The sequence below is a fragment of the Mustela putorius genome, unplaced genomic scaffold (assembly GCF_011764305.1).
Source record: "Mustela putorius furo isolate JIRA1106 unplaced genomic scaffold, ASM1176430v1.1 tig00000430_pilon_pilon_pilon, whole genome shotgun sequence".
Lineage (NCBI taxonomy): Eukaryota > Metazoa > Chordata > Mammalia > Carnivora > Mustelidae > Mustela > Mustela putorius.
In genome coordinates, this window is record NW_025421377.1 from 24,809,464 (window position 1) to 24,829,205 (window position 19,742).

At 39.6% G+C, this 19,742-nt stretch overlaps 2 protein-coding genes across 4 annotated transcripts in view; one reads left to right on the top strand and one right to left on the bottom strand.

Annotated features, from left to right (window-relative positions):
• Window positions 1-424: 424 nt before the first annotated feature.
• CXCL9 (C-X-C motif chemokine ligand 9) lies at window positions 425-5,608 on the bottom strand. The gene is made up of 4 exons (NM_001310176.1): window positions 5,508-5,608; window positions 3,617-3,743; window positions 1,819-1,903; window positions 425-837 (listed from the first exon to the last, which is right to left on the bottom strand). The coding sequence occupies exons 1-4, from the start codon at window positions 5,569-5,571 to the stop codon at window positions 733-735; spliced, it is 381 nt and encodes a 126-aa protein (NP_001297105.1). The 5' UTR covers window positions 5,572-5,608; the 3' UTR covers window positions 425-732.
• Window positions 5,609-10,033: 4,425 nt separating this feature from the next.
• Window positions 10,034-19,742, top strand: part of ART3 (ADP-ribosyltransferase 3 (inactive)) — a 150,961-nt gene continuing 141,252 nt past the window's right edge. Inside the window, exon 1 of one of the 3 annotated variants that reach the window (XM_045079893.1) lies at window positions 10,034-10,114. The gene's annotated coding sequence lies outside the window, so the exon portion shown is untranslated. The remainder of the gene's footprint in view (window positions 10,115-19,742) is intronic. The other 2 variants (XM_045079892.1, XM_004766252.3) reach the window with 2 other exon arrangements.

Genomic DNA, 19,742 nt, shown 5'->3' on the forward strand with positions numbered 1-19,742 from the left:
GAAGGAGTGATGAGGAGTAGAGCCAGGTAAGTGACCTGTGTAGCTGAGACAGAACAGGCTTGAAGCAACGATCAACAGTAAGACATACAGTGTGAGCTCGGGCAGCTAAGATGGAGTCCCATGTTCTCAGAAGCTGGACACAAGCTTCTGAAAGCCAAGTGCTAGTGTTCTTCAGTGGTGGTCCCCAGAAACAACCACCATGGGTCTCTCAGAAACACGGTGAGACCTATAGGCGGGTTCAAGTACAGACGCTAAATGGCCTGGCAGCTTGGTGAGGTCCAGCTCCTTTCCAAATTCCTTGGCTTCCTAACATGTGGACAGGCTGGAGCTTGGCATGTGCTTCAGAATATCCTCTGGAGGCTGGAATTTGTGGCCTGGGAAGTATAGGGCTGCTCTTCCGGGCAGCTGTTGTGTGTGGGATAGGACCGTGTACAGGATGTGATTGTGCGTGCATCTGTCCAGATGTGGGTGTTAAGACTGTGATCTTCAGCATGATGAAAGTCAGTTGGTTGGTGGTAGAAAAACAAAGTCCAACTATAGCCTGTAACAACTCTCTACATTTGGATTTTAAAAGCAACTTTCTAGCTTTAATTACAATTTCACAACAATGCTTAAACTTCTCTAGAAAAAAAAAAAAGCCTATGTATTAAGTTGCCATCCCCTTTTAGAATTATTTCAGTATAACTAAAAAGAACGTTTTTCACACAAAACACTTGCTGGTAAAGTGGTTGTTTATGTGGTCTTCTTTTGACGAGGGTGTTGAGATTTTTTAACTTTTAAAGCTTTCTTGCTTTTTTGATATCTTTTCCCTTTTTTTTGCTTTTTCTTTTGGTTGACCTGTGAGGAGAAAGAAAATGAGAGTAATATTCCTTTATCTTACCAGTTTTCCTTCCTTATATTATATTTGGACTCTCCAGACTGTTTTGTTTTAATCTTCAAAAATGGTTTAAATTTGCTTCACTCTCAAAAGGGCTTTGATTCTCTCTACTTGACTGACTTCGAGGAGGAGGCCAGAGCCTCCTAATTGGGTCTTCTTTCTTCTGTTCTCCAGGCTTATTACTGCCCTTACTCCAACTCTGCTTGTCCAGCCCACGACCTTCTGAGGCTAGCACTATTATCATCCACTTTTTATAGAGGAAGAGACGGAGGCTTGGAGAAGGTGGCTTGCCCGAAGTTGAGAGCTAGTATTCGGCAGAACCACTACACCATCAGACTCCAGAAGCAAACTCCTGGGTTTGTCCTGGTCTACTTTTCTACCTCAGTTTCTTCTCTCCCTTCACACAAACTCCAGCCACACTACCTGAGGCTCCCTGAACACAGCAAGCTCTCCTGAGTCCATACTTTTTCATGCTCTTTATTCTCTTGGGGAACATATGAGAGGAAGACATATGAACAGTCTTCCTTAACACTCTCTCCCTGCCCCTCCTTCTGGCAAGGAAAAAGATTACTCCTTCTATAATCCTCAAGATTCTGGTACATATCTTTATTTTTCTCACATTGCACTATAATTAAGTGTTAGCACATCTGCTACAGCAGGCACCGTCTTCAGTGTCTACCTTTCAATCCAATACATATTTATTATATTGAATAAGAAAGGTAAGCTCCCTCTCCTTATGGAAAACACTTCTAGTGGGGAATATAGACAAGTGATGTTATATGCAGAAATACAATTACACATTACAATGATGACATTATTCTAGGAACAAAGTAGGAACACAGTAATTAAAAAAAAAAATCCTTAAAGAAATTACATAGATTCTTTGTTTTCCAAAGTCAATTTCTAAAAGAAAGAAAATTTTGTTCCTTCTGGTCACTGACCTGTTTTTCCCACTCTTTAATCAATTCTTGCACAACTGCCAAATCTGGGTTTAGACACATTTGATATCCATTCTTCATTGTTGCACTGCCAAGGAAACAGCAATGAGTTTTTTTTTCTACTTTCAGTAATTTAAATGCCTCATCTTACTTCCAGAATTCAATTCCCTGGTTAGAATGTATTTATGTCATCACTATAAGCATCTGAGACTTTCAGTTTTTCTTCCCACCTTTTTGTTTTCTTAATGACTGGGGGGATTTCTAGGAGAAACACAACCTTAAATTATTTAAACTAAAAAAAATTATGAGCATTTCCAGTGTCATTAAATATTTTTTGAAAATACACATTTAATGGCTACATAATATTCCATTGGAAGGCTACATAAGATTTTATCTAATTAGTCCCTGACTGTTATATTTCTAAAACACCAGTTTTCATTATTATAAAAATAATTGTTAAAATAATATTTATATTATAAAAAAATAAAAAATCCAATAGGTACATGCAATGAGAGAAGCTTATATCTAAAGATAATATTAGTTGTGCTGTGGTGAAAATAGCCATTTTTGTTTAAATGAAGAAGCAAAATAGAAAAGTTGTCGATATAGCTATTTTTTTTCCAGAAACAATGAAAATCAGCATGAAGTTTGCTATATTTTCTGATGAAACTCTCTAAAACATAAAATTTTTAAAGACATGACTAACAGACTGGTTGACTATTTTAAATCACTTATGGCAGACTGTCCAGGAATAATTAAAAAACAATCTGAGGGGTTTGAAGTGGTGGGGGGGTGGGAGGTTGGGGTACCAGGTGGTGGGTATTATAGAGGGCACAGATTGCATGGAGCACTGGGTGTGGTGAAAAAATAATGATACTGTTATGCTGAAAATAAATAAATGAAAAAAATTTTTTTCTTTACTTTTTCTGTATAATCTGAGAGTAAGAACAGTCATTCTATAGATCAGCCTTAATTTAGGTTTCAAAAGATTGAAACTAGCAATTCTAATCTTTAAAAAGGTTATTATTTTTAAGTTTTTATTTAAATTCCAGTTAACATTCAGTATAATATTATTTTCAGGTATACAATGTAGAGATTCCACACTTCTGTATAACACCCTGTGAAAGTTATTATTAATAGGAAAGAACTAAAGACATGATACTGACATAGTAAGTTTGATTTCAATAGCGAAGAATTGTAAATAATCTACATTTAGGCATTGCTCATATAGATTATGGATATATGGATATAGATATGATGGAATGTAATTTGGCCATCAGGAATGACATTATTAGAAAAAATGATATTACAGAAGATTTACTGTCATGAGGAAATGTTCATGATATAGTGTTAATGAGAAAGCAGACTATAGAAGTATGTAACATAATTTTGTTTTTATGTTTACATACAATACATATGTGCATGTATATATATATATATGCTGTATCTATATATGTACACAAATGTAAATGAGGGAAATTTGGAAGACTATAGGCCAAGGGGTGATTAGTATTTGTCACTGTAGAAGTGACACTGTAGAAGTATAAATGATTTCTATTTTCTTCTTTTGAGTTATTTGCATTAAATATTTTCTACATGCTTGGTGATATATTCTCCTTGGTTTAAATGTCTACCAGAAATTCCTTGTTGCTTAGAAGAAAAAAAGTAGACCACACTTATGGAGGGACAGCCATCTGAATTTTAAGAGTCTGTACAGGCAAGGGTCCTAAGGGTAATTCTGACACTAAATTTAATGTTCCTGCCAATATGGTGCATGTGTGTTGGATGAGGTTTTACTCACATGATTTCAGTTTTCTCACAATAAGAGCTTGGGGCAAATTGTTTAAGGTCCTTTAAGAATTTTGACTGGATTGTTCCTTGGGTGGTGGTGATGCAGGAACAGCGTCTATTCCTCATTGTTGGGGTTCCTAAGGGAAAGAAAAAGGGTAGAGAAAAAGGGAGAGAAAAAGAAAAAAAAACACTGCTTAAAGGGAATGTCTCAGTTGAGATGATCGATCAAAATGATACATTTGGGGACGCCTGAGTGGCTCAGTTGGTTAAGCAGCTGCCTTCGGCTCAGGTCATGATCCCAGCGTCCTGGGATCGAGTCCCACATCAGGCTCCTTGCTCGGCGGGGAGCCTGCTTCTCCCTCTGCCTGCCATTCTGTCTGCCTGTGCTCGCTCTCTCCCCTCTCTCTCTCTGATAAATAAATAAAATCTTTAAAAAAAAATGATACATTTGACTAGATCACAGTTGTTACTGTCACGTACTGAGTATGTTTGTTGGGGACTGTGATAAATAAAGTTACCACCAGTGGACCTGTGAGCTGGACCTGGGCCCTTGAAGACTTCTCTTCTTCTCCCCTGTACTTACAGTGTGGGTTCCACTTGCCTTTCTGGCTCCCAGAGGCTGCTCCAAGGACATAGCCTTGAAGTGGTTGACATGAGGTTGAAAATACGCACACCAAACACATGACTAAGCCCAGTTAGGGGGCTTTTTAAGTTTTTAAGATCTGGTAGGCAGCGATGGGGATCCATTTGTTTTGCTGCTGCTCAAGACGAGTCCATATGTAAGTTTCCTTTGCTATTATTATTATTATTATTATTATTCCATTGCTATTATTAAAACTGCCACCTACCGACCTGGAATGGCCTGTCTCTTTTTTTGGTCACTCCCTGCCCTCTGAGTAAAAGGGCTGGCTTTAGACAACAGTTGTGAACCTACACTGTTAATCATTACCACAAACTTTTGAAAGAGGTATTATCTCCATTTTATAGATAAAGCAGCTAAGGTTCAAAGAAGTTACAGAAAGAACAAAGTCATTCAGCATTTAGGGGGCAGGTGCGAGGTTTTACCTCAGATTTTCTTGAGTCCAAACATACTGCTCTTAATTACCGTATCTTACAATCTTAGGAAAGGAGATTTTCACACAGATACCTGATTCACGTGTGCAGTGTGGGCCACAATTCCTTATGCAACTCCAGAAGCCATTTATTATCTGGCCTTAGTGGAATGGAGTTGGCGTTGGTTTGGGCAGAAAGATCTACTTATAATAATCAATTACAACCACCAACCTCACCCTTCCCACTGCCTTGCTTTTTGACAGTACTTTAAGCTTTCCAAAACTCTTTGAAATACATTATCTTCACTCCTTAATCCTTTAATTCATTCAACATAAAATTTACTCAGGGCTTACTATATGCCACACATTGTGTGGTTGGTAGAGAAAGCATAACTATAAAGTCTCAATTTTATAGGTGAGAAAACTGAAATCTAGAAAAGTTCATTAATTTGCCCAAAGGTGGTTAGTAAACAGATTTGGGACCTCTCTGATTATTAGACTCTTAATTGGTTAACCACAGACATACTTACCAAGAAACAATATCAGAGTTACAAAAATAATTTAATAAGAGACAAATTCTTTGATCTAATCACCACCCAGTTCAACAAACATTTATTGGACACTTACTGTATGACAGGAATTCACATACCTGGACTGAGATGATTTATGTTTGACTTAGCAGGTCTAATATATGAACTCTGGTTAATGAACTACATCACCGAGAAGCTTTTATGAACAACTCATATCACCTACTGATGGATGCCATCAACTTTATTGGGCAAATCATGAGACTTTTATAGCAATTCCATTTCTGACTTTACTAACCTAATATAACTCCGAATCCCTTACCTTGACCTCCAATCAGCGTCAGGAAGATGATACTCAACAAAAGAGGAACACCACCTTTCTTCATAGTGGTAGTATGGAGTTCTACTGAATTACTCCTGTATTGGATTTCACGCCTGAGAATTTCTTTAGAGAATATGCTCTTGGGAATCATATTTATTTGGGAAATCCATTTCCCAAACTAAGCTCTGATTGGCTGTTCTTAGCTGACTTTGCTAAACTGACCACAAGCCTAGTGGTGCTGGGAGAAACCCTGTTCTCAGATCCAAGGGAATTTCTGCATGTTTTATTTCTATTTCACATAAATGGGTAGTTTACAGAAAGGATGTGAAACCAGCATCACTGGCACCCTTTAGCAAACTCACACCCACTCACCTGGGTGAAGAGTACATTACATAATGAATATAATATTATACAACAAGGGTTAGAGATGTTGTTTTCTGATGGAAAATACTAAGGTCCAGATAAATAATTCATTTTTTTCCAGTTTTCTTACTATTTTCAAAATATCCTTCTGTATAATATATAGCTACAATTTTTCCTCTATTGTCTACCTGATAATCTTAAATAAACAGCATCTTTTTTTTTAAAAGATTTTATTTATTTATTAGACAGAGATCACAGGTAGGCAGAGAGGCAGGCAGAGAGAGAGGAGGAAGCAGGCTCCTTGCTGAGCAGAGAACCCAATGCGGGGCTAGATCCCAGGACCCTGAGCTGAAGACAGAGGCTTTAACCCACTGAGCCACCCAGGTGCCCCAATAATCAGCATCTTAATTTCCTCAGGGACCAGGTCATTTCCTACTGTAAGCACATTTTTAAAAAGATTTTATTTATTTGACAGAAATCACAAGTAGGCGGAGAGAGGGAGAAGCAGGCTCCCCGCCAAGCAGAGAGTCTGATGTAGGGCTTGATCCCAGGACCCTGGGATCATGACCTGAGCTGAAGGCAGAGGCTTAACCCTCTGAGCCACCCAGGAGTCCCTACTGTAAGCACATTAAAAAAATATATTTATTTACTTGACAGAGAGAGTGAGTGCATGCGCACACATGACTGGGGGCAGAGGGAGAGGGAGAAGCAAACTCCCCACTAAGCAGGGAGCCCAACGTGGGGCTTGATCCCAGGAGCCTGGGATCATGACCGGAGCCAAAGGTAGATGCTCAACTGACTGAGCCACCCAGGAGCCCCCATTTTGTTTTTTATATCACGGCTGCTATAGCTTATTACTATTTTTTAAGTGGTTTGACTAGTTACTGGGATCAGTTGAAAAAAGACAAATGGGACTACATCAAACTTAGAAATTTTTTACGCACCAGAGAGAACAATAGATGGTAAAAAAGGAACTTACAGAATGAAAGAAAATAATTTCAAATTGCCTATCTGATAAGGAGTTAATATCCAAAACATATAAGGAACTGGCACGACAGCAACAACAAAAAACTCCAAATAACTGGATTAAAAAGTGGGCAAAGACTTGAATAGACATTGCTCTAAATAAAATTTACAGATGACCCATAAACACTTGAAAAGATGCTCAACATCATTAGTCATTAGAGAAATGCAAATCAAAAGCATAGCACATATCACCTCATACCCACCAGGATGCCACTATCAAAAAACCAAACCAAACCAAACCAGAAAACCACAAGTGTTGTAAAGGATGTAGAGAAGTTGGAACTCTTGGACACTGTTGGTGGGAATGTAAAATGGTGCAGCCATTACGGAAAACAATACAGAGGTTCCTTAAAAAATTAAAAATGGAATTACCATTTGATCCAGCAATCCCACTACTGGGAATGTCTAAAGAAATCCGTAACAGGGTCTTGAAGAGATGTTTGCACACACGTTTACTTGGCCTTATTCAGAATAGTTAAGAGGCCCAGCAACCCAAATGTCCTTGACATTTGAATGGATAAATAAAATGTGGTATTTACATACAGTAGATTATGTTCTCTTTTTTAAAAAAACATTTTTAAAAGATTTTATTTATTTGAGAGAGTGTGAGAGACCATGAGCACAGAGGGAGAGGGAGAAGCAGACTCCCTGCTGAGCAGAGACCCTGATGTGGGGCTCGATCCTAGGACCCTGAGATCATGACTTGAGCCAAAGGCAGCTGCTTAACTGACTGAACCACCCAGGTGTCCCAGATTATATTATCTTAAAAAAGGAATCCTTGTCAAAAAAATGGATGAACCTTGAGGATATCATGCTTAGTGAAATAAGCCGGTCACAAAAGGACAAATATGAAATATCTGAAGTCAAATCTTAGAAACTGAAAGTGAGAAGGTGGTTGCAAAGGCCTATGGGAAAGAGTGAGCTGAAATTAATCTTAGTGGGTATAGAGTTTCAGTGTTACAAGATTTAAAAGTTCTTGAGATCTGTAGTACAACAGTGTGAATATACTAAACACTACCGAACTGTGTACTTTGAAATGGTTAAGATGGTAAATTTGAAGTTATGTGTTTTTTTTAACCATAGTAATAAAATAAAAAGGGGGTAAGGGATCTGTTACAGGTAATGGACACCAAATTAAAGGTGACTAAACCAGAAGTGTATTTCTCCCTGACAAAGGCAGGTGGACTGACTAACACGGTGGTTCCGCTTCATGGAAATCTTCCAGGCTCCTTCTATCATTTGTTTTATTGCCACCTCTGGGTTGGTGTCTCCTCTAGGTTGGTGAAGGGGTCTTTCCACCATGTCTAATTTCCAAGGACAGGATGATGGGAAGGCAGAAAAAGGGCATGTTCCTCATTTTTAGACCTATCGCGTGCACTCATCACTTTCTAGCACCTTCTATGGGCCAGAACTTATTCACATGACCACACTTGGCTGCATGCAAAGTCAGGAAATGTGTTTATTCTGGTTGAACAACTAAGACTTGGAGGTTCCAGTACTTGTGAAACTTTTTTAAGTTTTCAGTTAAATTCCTATTAACATAGGGTGTGATATTAATTTCCAGTGTATAGTGTATAGTCAACTATTCCATACGTCACCTGCCGCTCATCCTAAGTGCACTCCTTAGCCCCCATCCCCTGCTCACCCCATCCCTCACCCATCTTCCTCTGGCAACCATTAGTTTATTCTCTATAGTTGGGTCTGTTTCTGTTTGCCTCTCTCTCTTTTTTCTCCCTTTGCTCATTTGTTTTGTTGTTTAAATTCCACAAAGGAGTGAAATCATATGATATTTATCTCTGTCTGACTTATTTAGGTTGGCATTATATTCTCTAGTTCCATCCATGTTGTGGCAAATGGCAAGACTTCATTCTTATTTATGGCTGAATTATATTCCATAGTATACATATAACACACTTTCTTTATCTAATTATCAATTAACGGACAGTTGAGCTCAGGACAACATTTCTTAACTTTTTTTTTTTTTTTGGTTACTGAGTCTCCGGAGACTAAACTGAATTAAATTAACTTAAATCTAAATTAAATTTCTCCCCAAAGAGAATGATTAAATTTTAAGAAGTAAGATTTTGTAGGGCTCAACTTCAGTGGGCCACGAATTAGTGCGTTATCTAAGATTTTTCAGTCTCCTCAAGGACCAGTTTTTGTGTCCTGAGGGCAATCTCCTTCCTCACCCCAGAGAATGCAAGCTATAGGATAATGGGGAACATATGTTAGCATTTCCTGTAACATGGTGCACATGTTTGGACCCGCGCAGAATACTCTTTAAAGAAAACTGTGCTGACCTTGGATGCAGCTTGTTCGCTTGGTTATGCCTGATTTGGGTAATGGTTGCGGCCACGCACAGAGCTGGGTTTAGGTCCCAGCTTTGCTACTTAATGACTCCCCAAGATAGTTCTACAAGCCTCAGTTCCCTCTGCTGATAAAACTATGACTTGACCCCGCAGGTTTTTTAAATTAAAGGCAAAAGTTCATTGTCAACTGCAAAGCACCACGAAGCTAGAGATCATTCTTTCCAGCAGAGAAAGAGATGGAAATTCTTAGGATAAACACTAAGGCCCTGCACGGCCTGCCCTTGCCCACCTTTCCAGACGCTTCCTGCCTAGCTCCGGCCCAACACCCTTTCTTCCCTCTGTTCCTCAAAGGGACACAGGCCTCCCTCTGATGGCGCTGCTTTTGCTCAGGCGGCTTCCCCGCCGGAGCGCTGGGCCTGCTCCGCCTTCTTACCCCACTCGAAATCCTACCCAGCTTGGATACCCAGGTTGGCACTTGCCCTGGGACGACGTTCCTGACCCCCAAACCTGGTCAGGATCCCACACATGCTCTCACAGCACCGCGTGCTGACACCGGAGGCGGCGTTGCCTTTGCCCGCGATCCTACGCTCCAGGGTCCCGGCACCACAGGCGAACTGGGACCGCGTTCGAGGATCCACGCAAGCGCACGGGACCGCGAGAGCGCGGGAGTGGACAAAGGCTCCAGGCCTGCCTCCACACTGCGCCTGCGCGTGCATAGCACTCCCAGGCTCCGCCGGAGGGGGGGAGGGGACCAGCTGACTTCCCTGGGGGCCGAGATGTGCGCACTGCGCATGCCCACCAGCCGGCTTCCAGAACTTTCAGTGGGGACGCTACAGGCGCCGCTCACGCCGCTGCTGGGTTCTCGTGCTGCCCGCGCTGATCCGGCCGGAGGAGCGCCCTGAGAGAAAGGTAGTGGCCGCGCTCCTCGGATGTCTGCTCTCTGTCCGCGTCCGGTCCACGGCTTCCCGCTCCGGAGGCTGTTTCTTTAGGCGGGAGGGGACGACGCCGGGCGCGGGGCCGGTTTGCAGTTTCCACACGAGGCTTGGGTGGACGCCAGGAGGGCCTGGATATCGGGTCGGGGGCTGCCCGGCGAGGCTTCGTGGGGTCCTTCGACCACAGTGTGTAGTGACCGGAGAAGGCCTTTGGGACGAGAGAATGGAGGTGCAGGGGTCAGTTGGGAGCCACCGAAGGCCCCCCTCGTTCAGTACACGGGGGTGGGGGTGGGGTGGGTGCTGGAGGCCCCGCTGCGCGGCGGGGACCGTTCCGTCCCGGGCATGCGCAGGCTGGCGTGACCTGTGGGAGCGGACGGAGGCGGGGGCCGCGGCCCTCCGGCCAGGCCGCGCGGTCCTCGTTTCCCAGGCTGCCCTTTGGAAGTCGCCTGAAAGCTCTGAGAACGCTTTCCTGTCTGGGCAGGACCGAGAAAATCCTGTCGACGAGCGTTTATGGCCAGATAGGGCTTTTAGGAGAAACAGAAACCCGGCGAGAGGATGTTGCGGGCGCTTCTCACAGGCCGGGAGAGGAGCCAAGGATCCTCAGCACTTTGGAATCAGCGACAGATTCTCACTTTCCCTTTGGACGTGGCCTGAAGCTGCTTGGCTCCCAGCAGTTCCTGTTCCCCAGGGAGCCCAGCGCTGATATCACTCTCCAGGGCTCGCTTGTGTCTTCCCGTGTGTCCCGGACTTCCCCCTTTCGCCCTGTTTGGTTGTGGGATTAGTGTGGTCGGTTGAATTAGGGACGGCTGTACAGACTCTGTCACAGTGAAAATAGACCTTCCTTTTACTTGTGAAAGGGGAAGTTTCTTGCAAAATGAAATCCCCAGGCCTGTTCGGATTTCTTACAGGGTGGACTTCCCCTTCGCTCGGCCCCGATTGCCAGTGTTAAAGGATGCTGACTTGAAAAGGCTGTATTTCTTGAAAGTCTCAGAAGCCCCTACGTAGCCTTCCGATTTTGATTTTTTCTTCTTTTTTCCTCATGCAGAGAGTCCTTCCTTCCAAACTATGCTAAGGTGTCTGCAGGCAAGTCCTAGTTGTGTGGAGTTGCAAGTCCTGTCCACGTCTCAGATAACAGAGAAGAGAAAGTTTCTTCTTTTACTGATCTTGTATCAGGCCTCCTGGCTTGTATCTTTTCTCTAAAGCTGAAGGACTAGGTTAAATCTGTTAATGAACTATGCTGACAGGGAACGTTAGGACACCACTTAAAGGACAGCTGTGGCTGAATGCAGATAGTGACAACATTTTTGCTCTGTGATAGGCTGATGACATGTTACCATAGTAATTAAGAAGCTGCTGCCTGATTTGAAGAAAAATTATCCTGAAGAGGGAGAAAATATTTTGCTTTAAAAACCGTATTTATTTAAAGTGATTTGCATTAAAATTCCTTATCTAGGTAACTTTCAAGAAAAAAGTCCATATTCTTGAGACCCTTAATTTAGTGTTTATCATGCATTTATTTCATTTACGAAGCTTTTAAGGACACAGATATGAACAATAATCTCTGCCCTCAAAGAGCTCACAGTTGAGTAGGGGGAAAGTGGCATTTAAATTAGTGATTATTGTAGAAGTGGTATAATAAAGGATTGTACTCCGTTATTAGAGGTGCAGAAAATGTCACAGCTCTGGTTGAATTAGGTCTGGAAGTGAGAGTTGGTTGGAATTTATTACTAGAAGAAGGTGGTGGGGAGGCATTTTGTGCAGGAGGAGTGAAGAAAAGGATGCCAAAATTTGGAGTCTGTTAGGAACTATGGTAAGGGTGAAGGGTACAGTGCTAAAACTGGAGTGGTGAGAAATAAGGCTGGGAATACAGCAGCAACCAGAGGATGAAAGGCCTTGTAAATCCCTATGCCGAGAGCAAACCTTCAAGCATTTTGACCAAGGGAGTGAGGTGAGGAGATTCAGAAACACATAGGTACACTTATATCCACATCAGACCCTTGTCACTAAGCAATATATTTAGTCTTTTTTTACATAAACATTTCCTTATATTTACATAGTTTATATATTTTAAGAATGGCTTTTTTATATTTGTAGTCTATTCTCTGACCATTGGAGTTGCTTCTGTTGGAGTTGTTTCTATTTCATTAATTCAATTTTTCAAAGATTTTACTTTTTTGGAATATTTTCCTTTTTGGGAAGCATAGAGACAAGGGATAAAAACATTTTTATATTTTCTAAAGCATTTTGACTGATTATTTGTAATGCCCCTGTCTGTATGTAGATGTACGTTTCCCAATTCCTTTGTCATTTGTATTTACTTTTGTTTATTTAATGTGTGAAACTTGGCACCTGAGATCAGTGTTTATTTCAGTTTCTTATTGAGCTTTTAGTTTGTCTTGGCTTAGTACCTGCATCTTCTGTCTTCTCAAAATCACATGTCAAATGGGGTCAGAGTATTGACTTTATGCATGTAAGTCAGTTCTTTACATATTTTGAATAGGAAGCTTTAATTCATTTTCAGTTAAAGGTTCTTTTTTTTAAAATTTAATTGTCTTTTCTTACGTAATTTTTGTTGAAGTATATTGCATGTTCTAAGCTGAATTGTGTTCTTTCAAAATGATATGTTGAAGTTCTAACTACCAGTACCTCAGAATGACTGTATTTGGAGACAGGATCTGTAAAGAGGTAACTGAGTTAAAATGAGGTCATTACAGTGGACCCCAATCCATTATGACTGATGTCATTATGAGAACGGTTAGGACACAGACATGTACAGAGAAGACCATGTGAAGACACAGGGAGAAGAGGGCCATCAACAAAGCAAGGAGAGATGTCTCACAAACAGACCAACTCTGTTGACTCCTTGATCTTGGAGTTCTAGTCTCCAGAATTGTGGGAAAATAAATTTGTTGCTCAGGTTGCTCAATCTATGGTATTTTGTGTGACAGCCTTAGTAACTCATACAGCCTATATACAGGGGGAAAATATGTATGTGTACAGTAACGTATACCAGCATCATGACTCTGGGTTTTCACTGTCAGTAGCCTGGCTGTAGCATTTCCTTCCTCCCCAAAGATGTATCCTAAATTAGTTTGCCTATTTTTGAACTATATAAATGACATTAGGTATGTCCTACTTAGTGTCTTATCTTTATGACTTAATGTTTTTGAGATTCATCTATGTCATGATGGAGGAGTTCCATTTAAAAAAATATGTATTTGAGAGAAAGAGAGAGAATGAGAGAGAGAGCACAAGAGGAGAGAGGTCAGCAGGAGAAACAGACTCCCTGCTGATCAGGGAGCCCAATGTGGGACTCAGTTCTGGGACTCCAGGATCAGAACCTGAAACTGAAGGCAGTCACTTAATCAATGGAGCCACCCAGGCACCTGAGAAGTTTCATTTTAATTGCTCTGTTGAATTCTGTTGCATGACTTACCACAAAGTGTGTATTGAGCTAATGGATATTTTGATATTTTTCCCCTTTTGGGCTAAACTGAGAGTTGCTGTTATGAATGTTTTTGTACATATCTTTTGGTGCACATATATATGTGTTTCTTTTGAGTGTATTATTAGGAGTAGAATTGCCAGTTCATAGTGTGTGTGTATAGTTAATGTGTACTGTTTATACTTCCAACACCCAGTGAATAAAAATTTCATTGACCCTCCATTCTCATCTGTATTTAATAGCATTAGGCTCATTGCCTTCTTTTTATCTTAATTTTTTGCCCTTGAATGTTTAGAAGTTTTTCCTTTCTACATAATATTGATATCTGTTTATTTATGTAATGTATAGATATACTTTCCTTTCTTTTGCTTCCTTTTCCTGTGCTGGACAGTTAAAATAGTATCACAGGCCACCTCCTTGTGGCCTCTTTCCCCAGCAGTATAGCTCAGGTATTAATTGGCCCAAGAAATCTCCATGTTGGCTCTCTAACCAGCAATATATCCTTGGCAGTGGCAGCTCCTCTACCTCCTCCATCTTTACCTTCCATCCTTCCTTCTCCCTTTCCTGTTCCTCTTCTCTCTTCTTCTTCACTATGTACTTTTACCATTTTTCTGTATTTCTTCATAGTGCTTCAGTTTACTCTCTAGTGTCCTTTCATTTTAGCCTAAAGAACACCATTTCATGTTTCTTGTGGGGCAAGTCTGATGGTATTGAACTTACTTAGCTTCTGTTTATCTGGAAATGTCATCATTTCTTTTTCATTCTTAAAAGGTAGTTTTGCCAGATACAGAATTTTTGGTTGACAGATTTTTTTTCCTTCCGTCATCTTTAATATGTAATCCTATTCTTTCTGGCCTCCGTCATTTCTGATGAGAAATTGGCTGTAATCTTATTGAAGATCCCTTCTCTCTTGAATCCTCTTTGGAATTCTTTGTCTCTCAGTTTTGCTCATTTAACTATTGGGTAGATCTCTTTGGGTTTATCCTTCTTGGAGTTCATTGAGCTTCTTGGATGTTTGGATTCATGTAGCCCAGCCCATAATATTTGGGATGTTTTCTGTCATTTAGGCAGGTATTTTCTCAGCTCCTTTTTATTTCTTCTTTTTCTGGGCCTTGTATTATGAGTATATTGGTTCATTTGATGGTATTCTAAGTCCTTTAGGCTCTGTTCACTTTTCTTCATTTTTTTTTTCTTTCTGCTGCTCAGACTCAATATTTTCAGTTGTCTTATTTTCACATTGCTGGTTCTTTCTTTGGCTGGCTCACAACTGCTGATGAATCTCTCTAGAGAATTTTTCTTTTCAGTTTTCTACTTACCAGCTCCAGAATTTCTATTTGGTTCCTTTTTATAATTTGTGTCTCTTTATTGGTGTTCTCATTTTGTTCACACATCATTTTTACAGTTTCCTTCTATTCTTTGAGCATGTTTAAGGCAGTCACCTTAATGTCTTCGGTAGGTCCGGTGAATGGACTTCCTCAGGAATGATTTTCTGTCAGTTTTTTCCCTTTGATTGGGCAGTACTTTCTTGTCTCATTCTATGCTTTGTGAGTTTTTATTGCTGAAAACTGGACATTGAGTATTGTGGTAACTCTAGAAATCTGATTCTCTCAATCTTCAGGGATTGTTGATTTCGCTTTTTGACCTCTGGAACCATCTATTGGTGACTTTCCGAAATATTTTTTGCAAAGTATGTATTCCTTGTTTTGTGTGGTTAATGAAGTTTTCATTTCAATGTCTCTGTGGTCAGCTAATTGCCATATCTATAAATGTAGGTCAAGAGAAATAGAACAACACACAAACTTGCTTATGTGTGTTAGGGTAAAATTTATTTGAAGTAGATTTCAGGTAGTTCTCTTTGAGACCTGAATCAAAGTTGAATTCCAAATGTTACTTTTGTATATCTTCTCTTAAAATGAGGACATTACATCTCAGGCTTTGCAAAGTATACTTAATTCATACCTGAAATAAGGGAAGATTTTGTTCCCTTTTTCTACATATCCATGTTTACAACCTAGGAACCATCCCCTTCTTATCTCATCACTCAGTGGTACTTCAGGTTAGTATTAAATGGTATTATTTTGAAAATGTGCTTATTTTCTACCTTTTAGAGCCCAGGAGATCTACAAGTCATGAAATAGAGGAAATAGCAATACAACAAAACTTAGCTTTTGGGAACTAAAAATCCCTTTGTAATGTACTCTAGCACCACACACACACACAAAAACAAACCTTGATTTTAAAATAAAATATATTATCTCACACCTGTGTCCTGTATTTACATGGTTACCTCACTCAATTTGCCCCCCCCCCCCAACAAGCTTCATGCCCCAAAAGCAGATAATAGGCGTGCCTGGATCTCAGCTGTTTACATATCTGCCTTTGGCTCAGGTCATGATCCCATGTGGTCCCATGTCAGGCTCTCTGGTCAGCAGGAATCTGCTTCTCTCTTTCCCTCTCTCCATATGCCCTATACTTATGCCATGCATGCTCTCTCTCAGTCTTACTGTGTCTCAAATAAAATCTTTAAAAAAAAAAAGCAGATAATAACCTTAGTGATGAAGAAATTCATTTTTTTTTTCAGGGACATACATCTAGTAAAAGCAGGATTAAAAACCAATGATAGTTCTTCCTTAAACCATTTTCCTAACTCATCAGGCTTCCCAGATCACTAAATAGGTCTCCTCTTAATTTCACTCAAGCCATTCCTGACCTGCAGTTATTTTGGCTCTCTAGCACTCATCCCTAAAATATTTTTGGTTGCAGACTTTGTGTCACAGGATTTCTTCTCATTGGAGCTGGAAGGAAATTTTAATGAAAGATTGCATAGAGTTGCAAGTAGCTATGGTTCCAGTTTTCTCAAGGAAATTAAATCAACTTCCTTGAGACAGAAAGACTGTAGAATTAAAAGGAGAAGAGAAAAAGTCAAAGACCTGAGGATGTTTGGATTTTTCAATCCTCCATCCCTGACACGGGCTCTCCACCCCCTCGCCCCACTTTCTGTAGTTTACATGCAAGATAAATTCCCCATTTTTGCTTAAACTGGTTTAAGTGGGTTTTTGTATCTTGCAACTGAAAGAACCCTAATAAAACCATGTACTTCATACATTTTTTTCCTGTACAATTAAAAAAAAGTCGGGGGTGGGTGGGTAGGACACTTTGTCTTGTACTTACTCTTACCTTTTTATACATTGAGAATCCTAACTTTCACACGTGTGTATGTATGGAATGTTAGTGTGACTGGGGGAAGAGATGTGGAAGGGTCTCAACATTGGCAACAATGAAAGAAGGAGAGGTGAATTTTTTCTTTATAAATCTTTCATTGTTTCACATATTATTTTTGTTCTTTAAATTTTAATAAAGGAGGGGTACCTTGGTGGTTCAGTCCATTAAGTGTCTAACTCTTGCTTTTGGCTCAGGTGGTAATCTCAGGGTCATGTGACTGAGCCCTGGATAGGGCTCTGAGCTCTGTGCAGAGTCTGTTGGAGGTTTCTCTCTCTCCTTTTTTCTCTGCCCCTCCCTGCCTTGAACACACCCGGATGTTCATGTACTCTCTAAATAAATGCAATCTTTAAAAAAATTTTTAATGAAACAAAATATTTAAAAAATAAAATGGGGCCACCTGGGTGGCTCAGTGGTTTAAAGCTTCTGCCTTCAGCTCAGGTCATGATCCCAGGGTCCTGGGATCAAGCCCCACATCGGGCTCTCTGCTCCACGGGGAGCCTGCTTCCTCCTCTCTCTGCCTGCCTCTCCACCTACTTGTAATCTCTGTCAAATAAATAAAATCTTTAAAAAATAAAATGTAGTTCTTTTGAGTTTAGATGTGCCTATTATGTTTGTAACAAATGAATGTTAATGTGTAGCATTAATAAGAAAGTTTATTCCAAACACTTTGTTTTATTTTCTGAGAATCTTTCAGTCATGAGGATTGTATAAGCTTTATTTTTTGTAGTTCTTAGTTACAAAAATAATGTTACTGTTTTTCAAATTACAGAATTGAATGTGCATTTTCAAACTACATTTGGCATTCACTGAAAAGATTAAACGTACTTCTCCTGGTAGGAATCGTGGTTGTGCTCCCAGTTGAAAATTGTGCTCTAACATTTTCAACTCCTGTTATGATGTCTGCCATTGTGGATCTGTTCTATTTTACTTTTTTCTTTAGTTTTGTGGTATTTGTTAATTAGGCTTTCTGGTGTCTTGCATGTCGTTTGTTGAAAATAATTCATTCTTATTTTGTAAGTGTTTATTTTGAGTGACTTAGCTAGAGGTAGACATGATAATACTAATTTCTGTTTACTAAAAATGTATAATTCCAATTTAGTTTTTGCTTACATATATGTTTGGAATAAGTAAACAAAAACATGTATATATTATACACATATATGGTATACTTTTAGTGTCTGAGGTCTGTGACTTGGGATTTTAATGTTTCTAGTATCTTTTTTCCTCAATCCTCCTTTCTCTCCAAGCTACATAATTGTCTTAGTGTCATAAGTATGTTGAACTGTTTACAGAAGTCTGTATGTGTAGAGGGATGTTGTATATCTGTAATGCTGATTCTGTGATTCTTGCTTCCTGGCTAAGCTGAAGTTCTGCATGCTCCTCAATAAGAGATTCACTTAGAGTGAAGTTACTTTGAGCAGTCAGCTACACATTCTGCTTCCTTTGTCAGATCTTCCCTGAATATACTACAATTTTAGGTCATCTATCCCTTTCCTGAATAATTTTAAACTTATTTCAGCATTTATAATGTTGATCATCTTACCCTATTCTCATTAGTGTTCCTTCTGGGTAATGATTGAGCATTGATGAGATTAGGCAAGACAACATATATCCATATAAATTTCATTTATTTGTATTGATTACCCATCATCAGGAGATATAATTGCTCTTTAAGACCTAAATTCATGAGCAATATGTTTAGTATAATTTTTTATAACTTGTAATTGATGATTTCATTATGGATTGTTGAAGTAAATAAACAAGGAGGTTGTTAAATTGATGTTGCTTGGAAGTCTGTGCAAGCAAATCAAAGTCTGAGCCGGAGCCAATGCACTTGAATCTCAGAAAATTAAACTTAAGAACAACCAATCACAGACAACTAGATTTTCCCAAATACGGCAATTGCAAAAGTTATAGCCAATCAGATAATTTCCTTGATTTGCCTCTACATCTTCTTTATAAAAACTTCTTCCTGAGCTTCTGTCTATGGAATGTTCCTAAGCATTTTGGTTTGGCGCTACCCAGTTTGAATTGATGTATGCTCAAATAAACTTTTAACAACTTCAGTGTTCCTCAATTTGCTTTTTAACAGGACTATTCTTGTTGATTGCCCAGAAGTTTTCCAAGCTCCTCCCTAGAACTATTAAGGCAGGGCTAGGTAGATCACATATTATTCCGTCCCTACTTATTGTTGACTTCATTGCTGCATGGAATTTTATTTTTTCTTTCCTTTTCCAAAAAATTTTATTCATTTGAGAGAGAGGTGGGGGGGCAACAGGGGGAGGGACAGATGGAGAGGGGAAGCAGACTGCCTGCTGATTGGGAGCCCGCTGCAGGGCTCCATCCCAGGACACTGAGGTCAGGACCTGAGTTGAAGTCAGAGACTTAACCGACTGAGCCACCCAGATGTTCCTGGAACTTTCTTATAATATCATTGACAAGAAGAGAAGTTCTATTACCTACACAGTATAGAGTGGCACATTCATGGTTTAGTCTTGCTTTTACCCTTTATTCCATTTAGGCAAGTTATAATTTTGATTTCTGTTAGGGTTAGGGTTAGGGTTATGATTGTAAGAATATAAATATTGTTTAATTTTATCTTTAAAACTTTACCTTGTTTTATACCCGTACAGGATTTTAGTGATATTACATGTTTGTCTGATTTAATACATATTTCTGCTATGCTCAACACATCTGTTACTTCCAACATAATATAATTCTTTTTCACCTGTTTTATTTACAAATACCACTTAATCTGAGTATTAGTATTTCTTATCTTTTGTTGGTGGTGACATTTGTTTTATATACATGTTTTGTTCCTTCAGCTAGATTTTTATAATTTTGAGGCCAGGTACCATGTCTTGTTTTTGTGCCAGTGGATCTTGATTAGTAAGTGCACAGTAATTATTAAGTTGAACTTCATTGCAACTGGGAATAT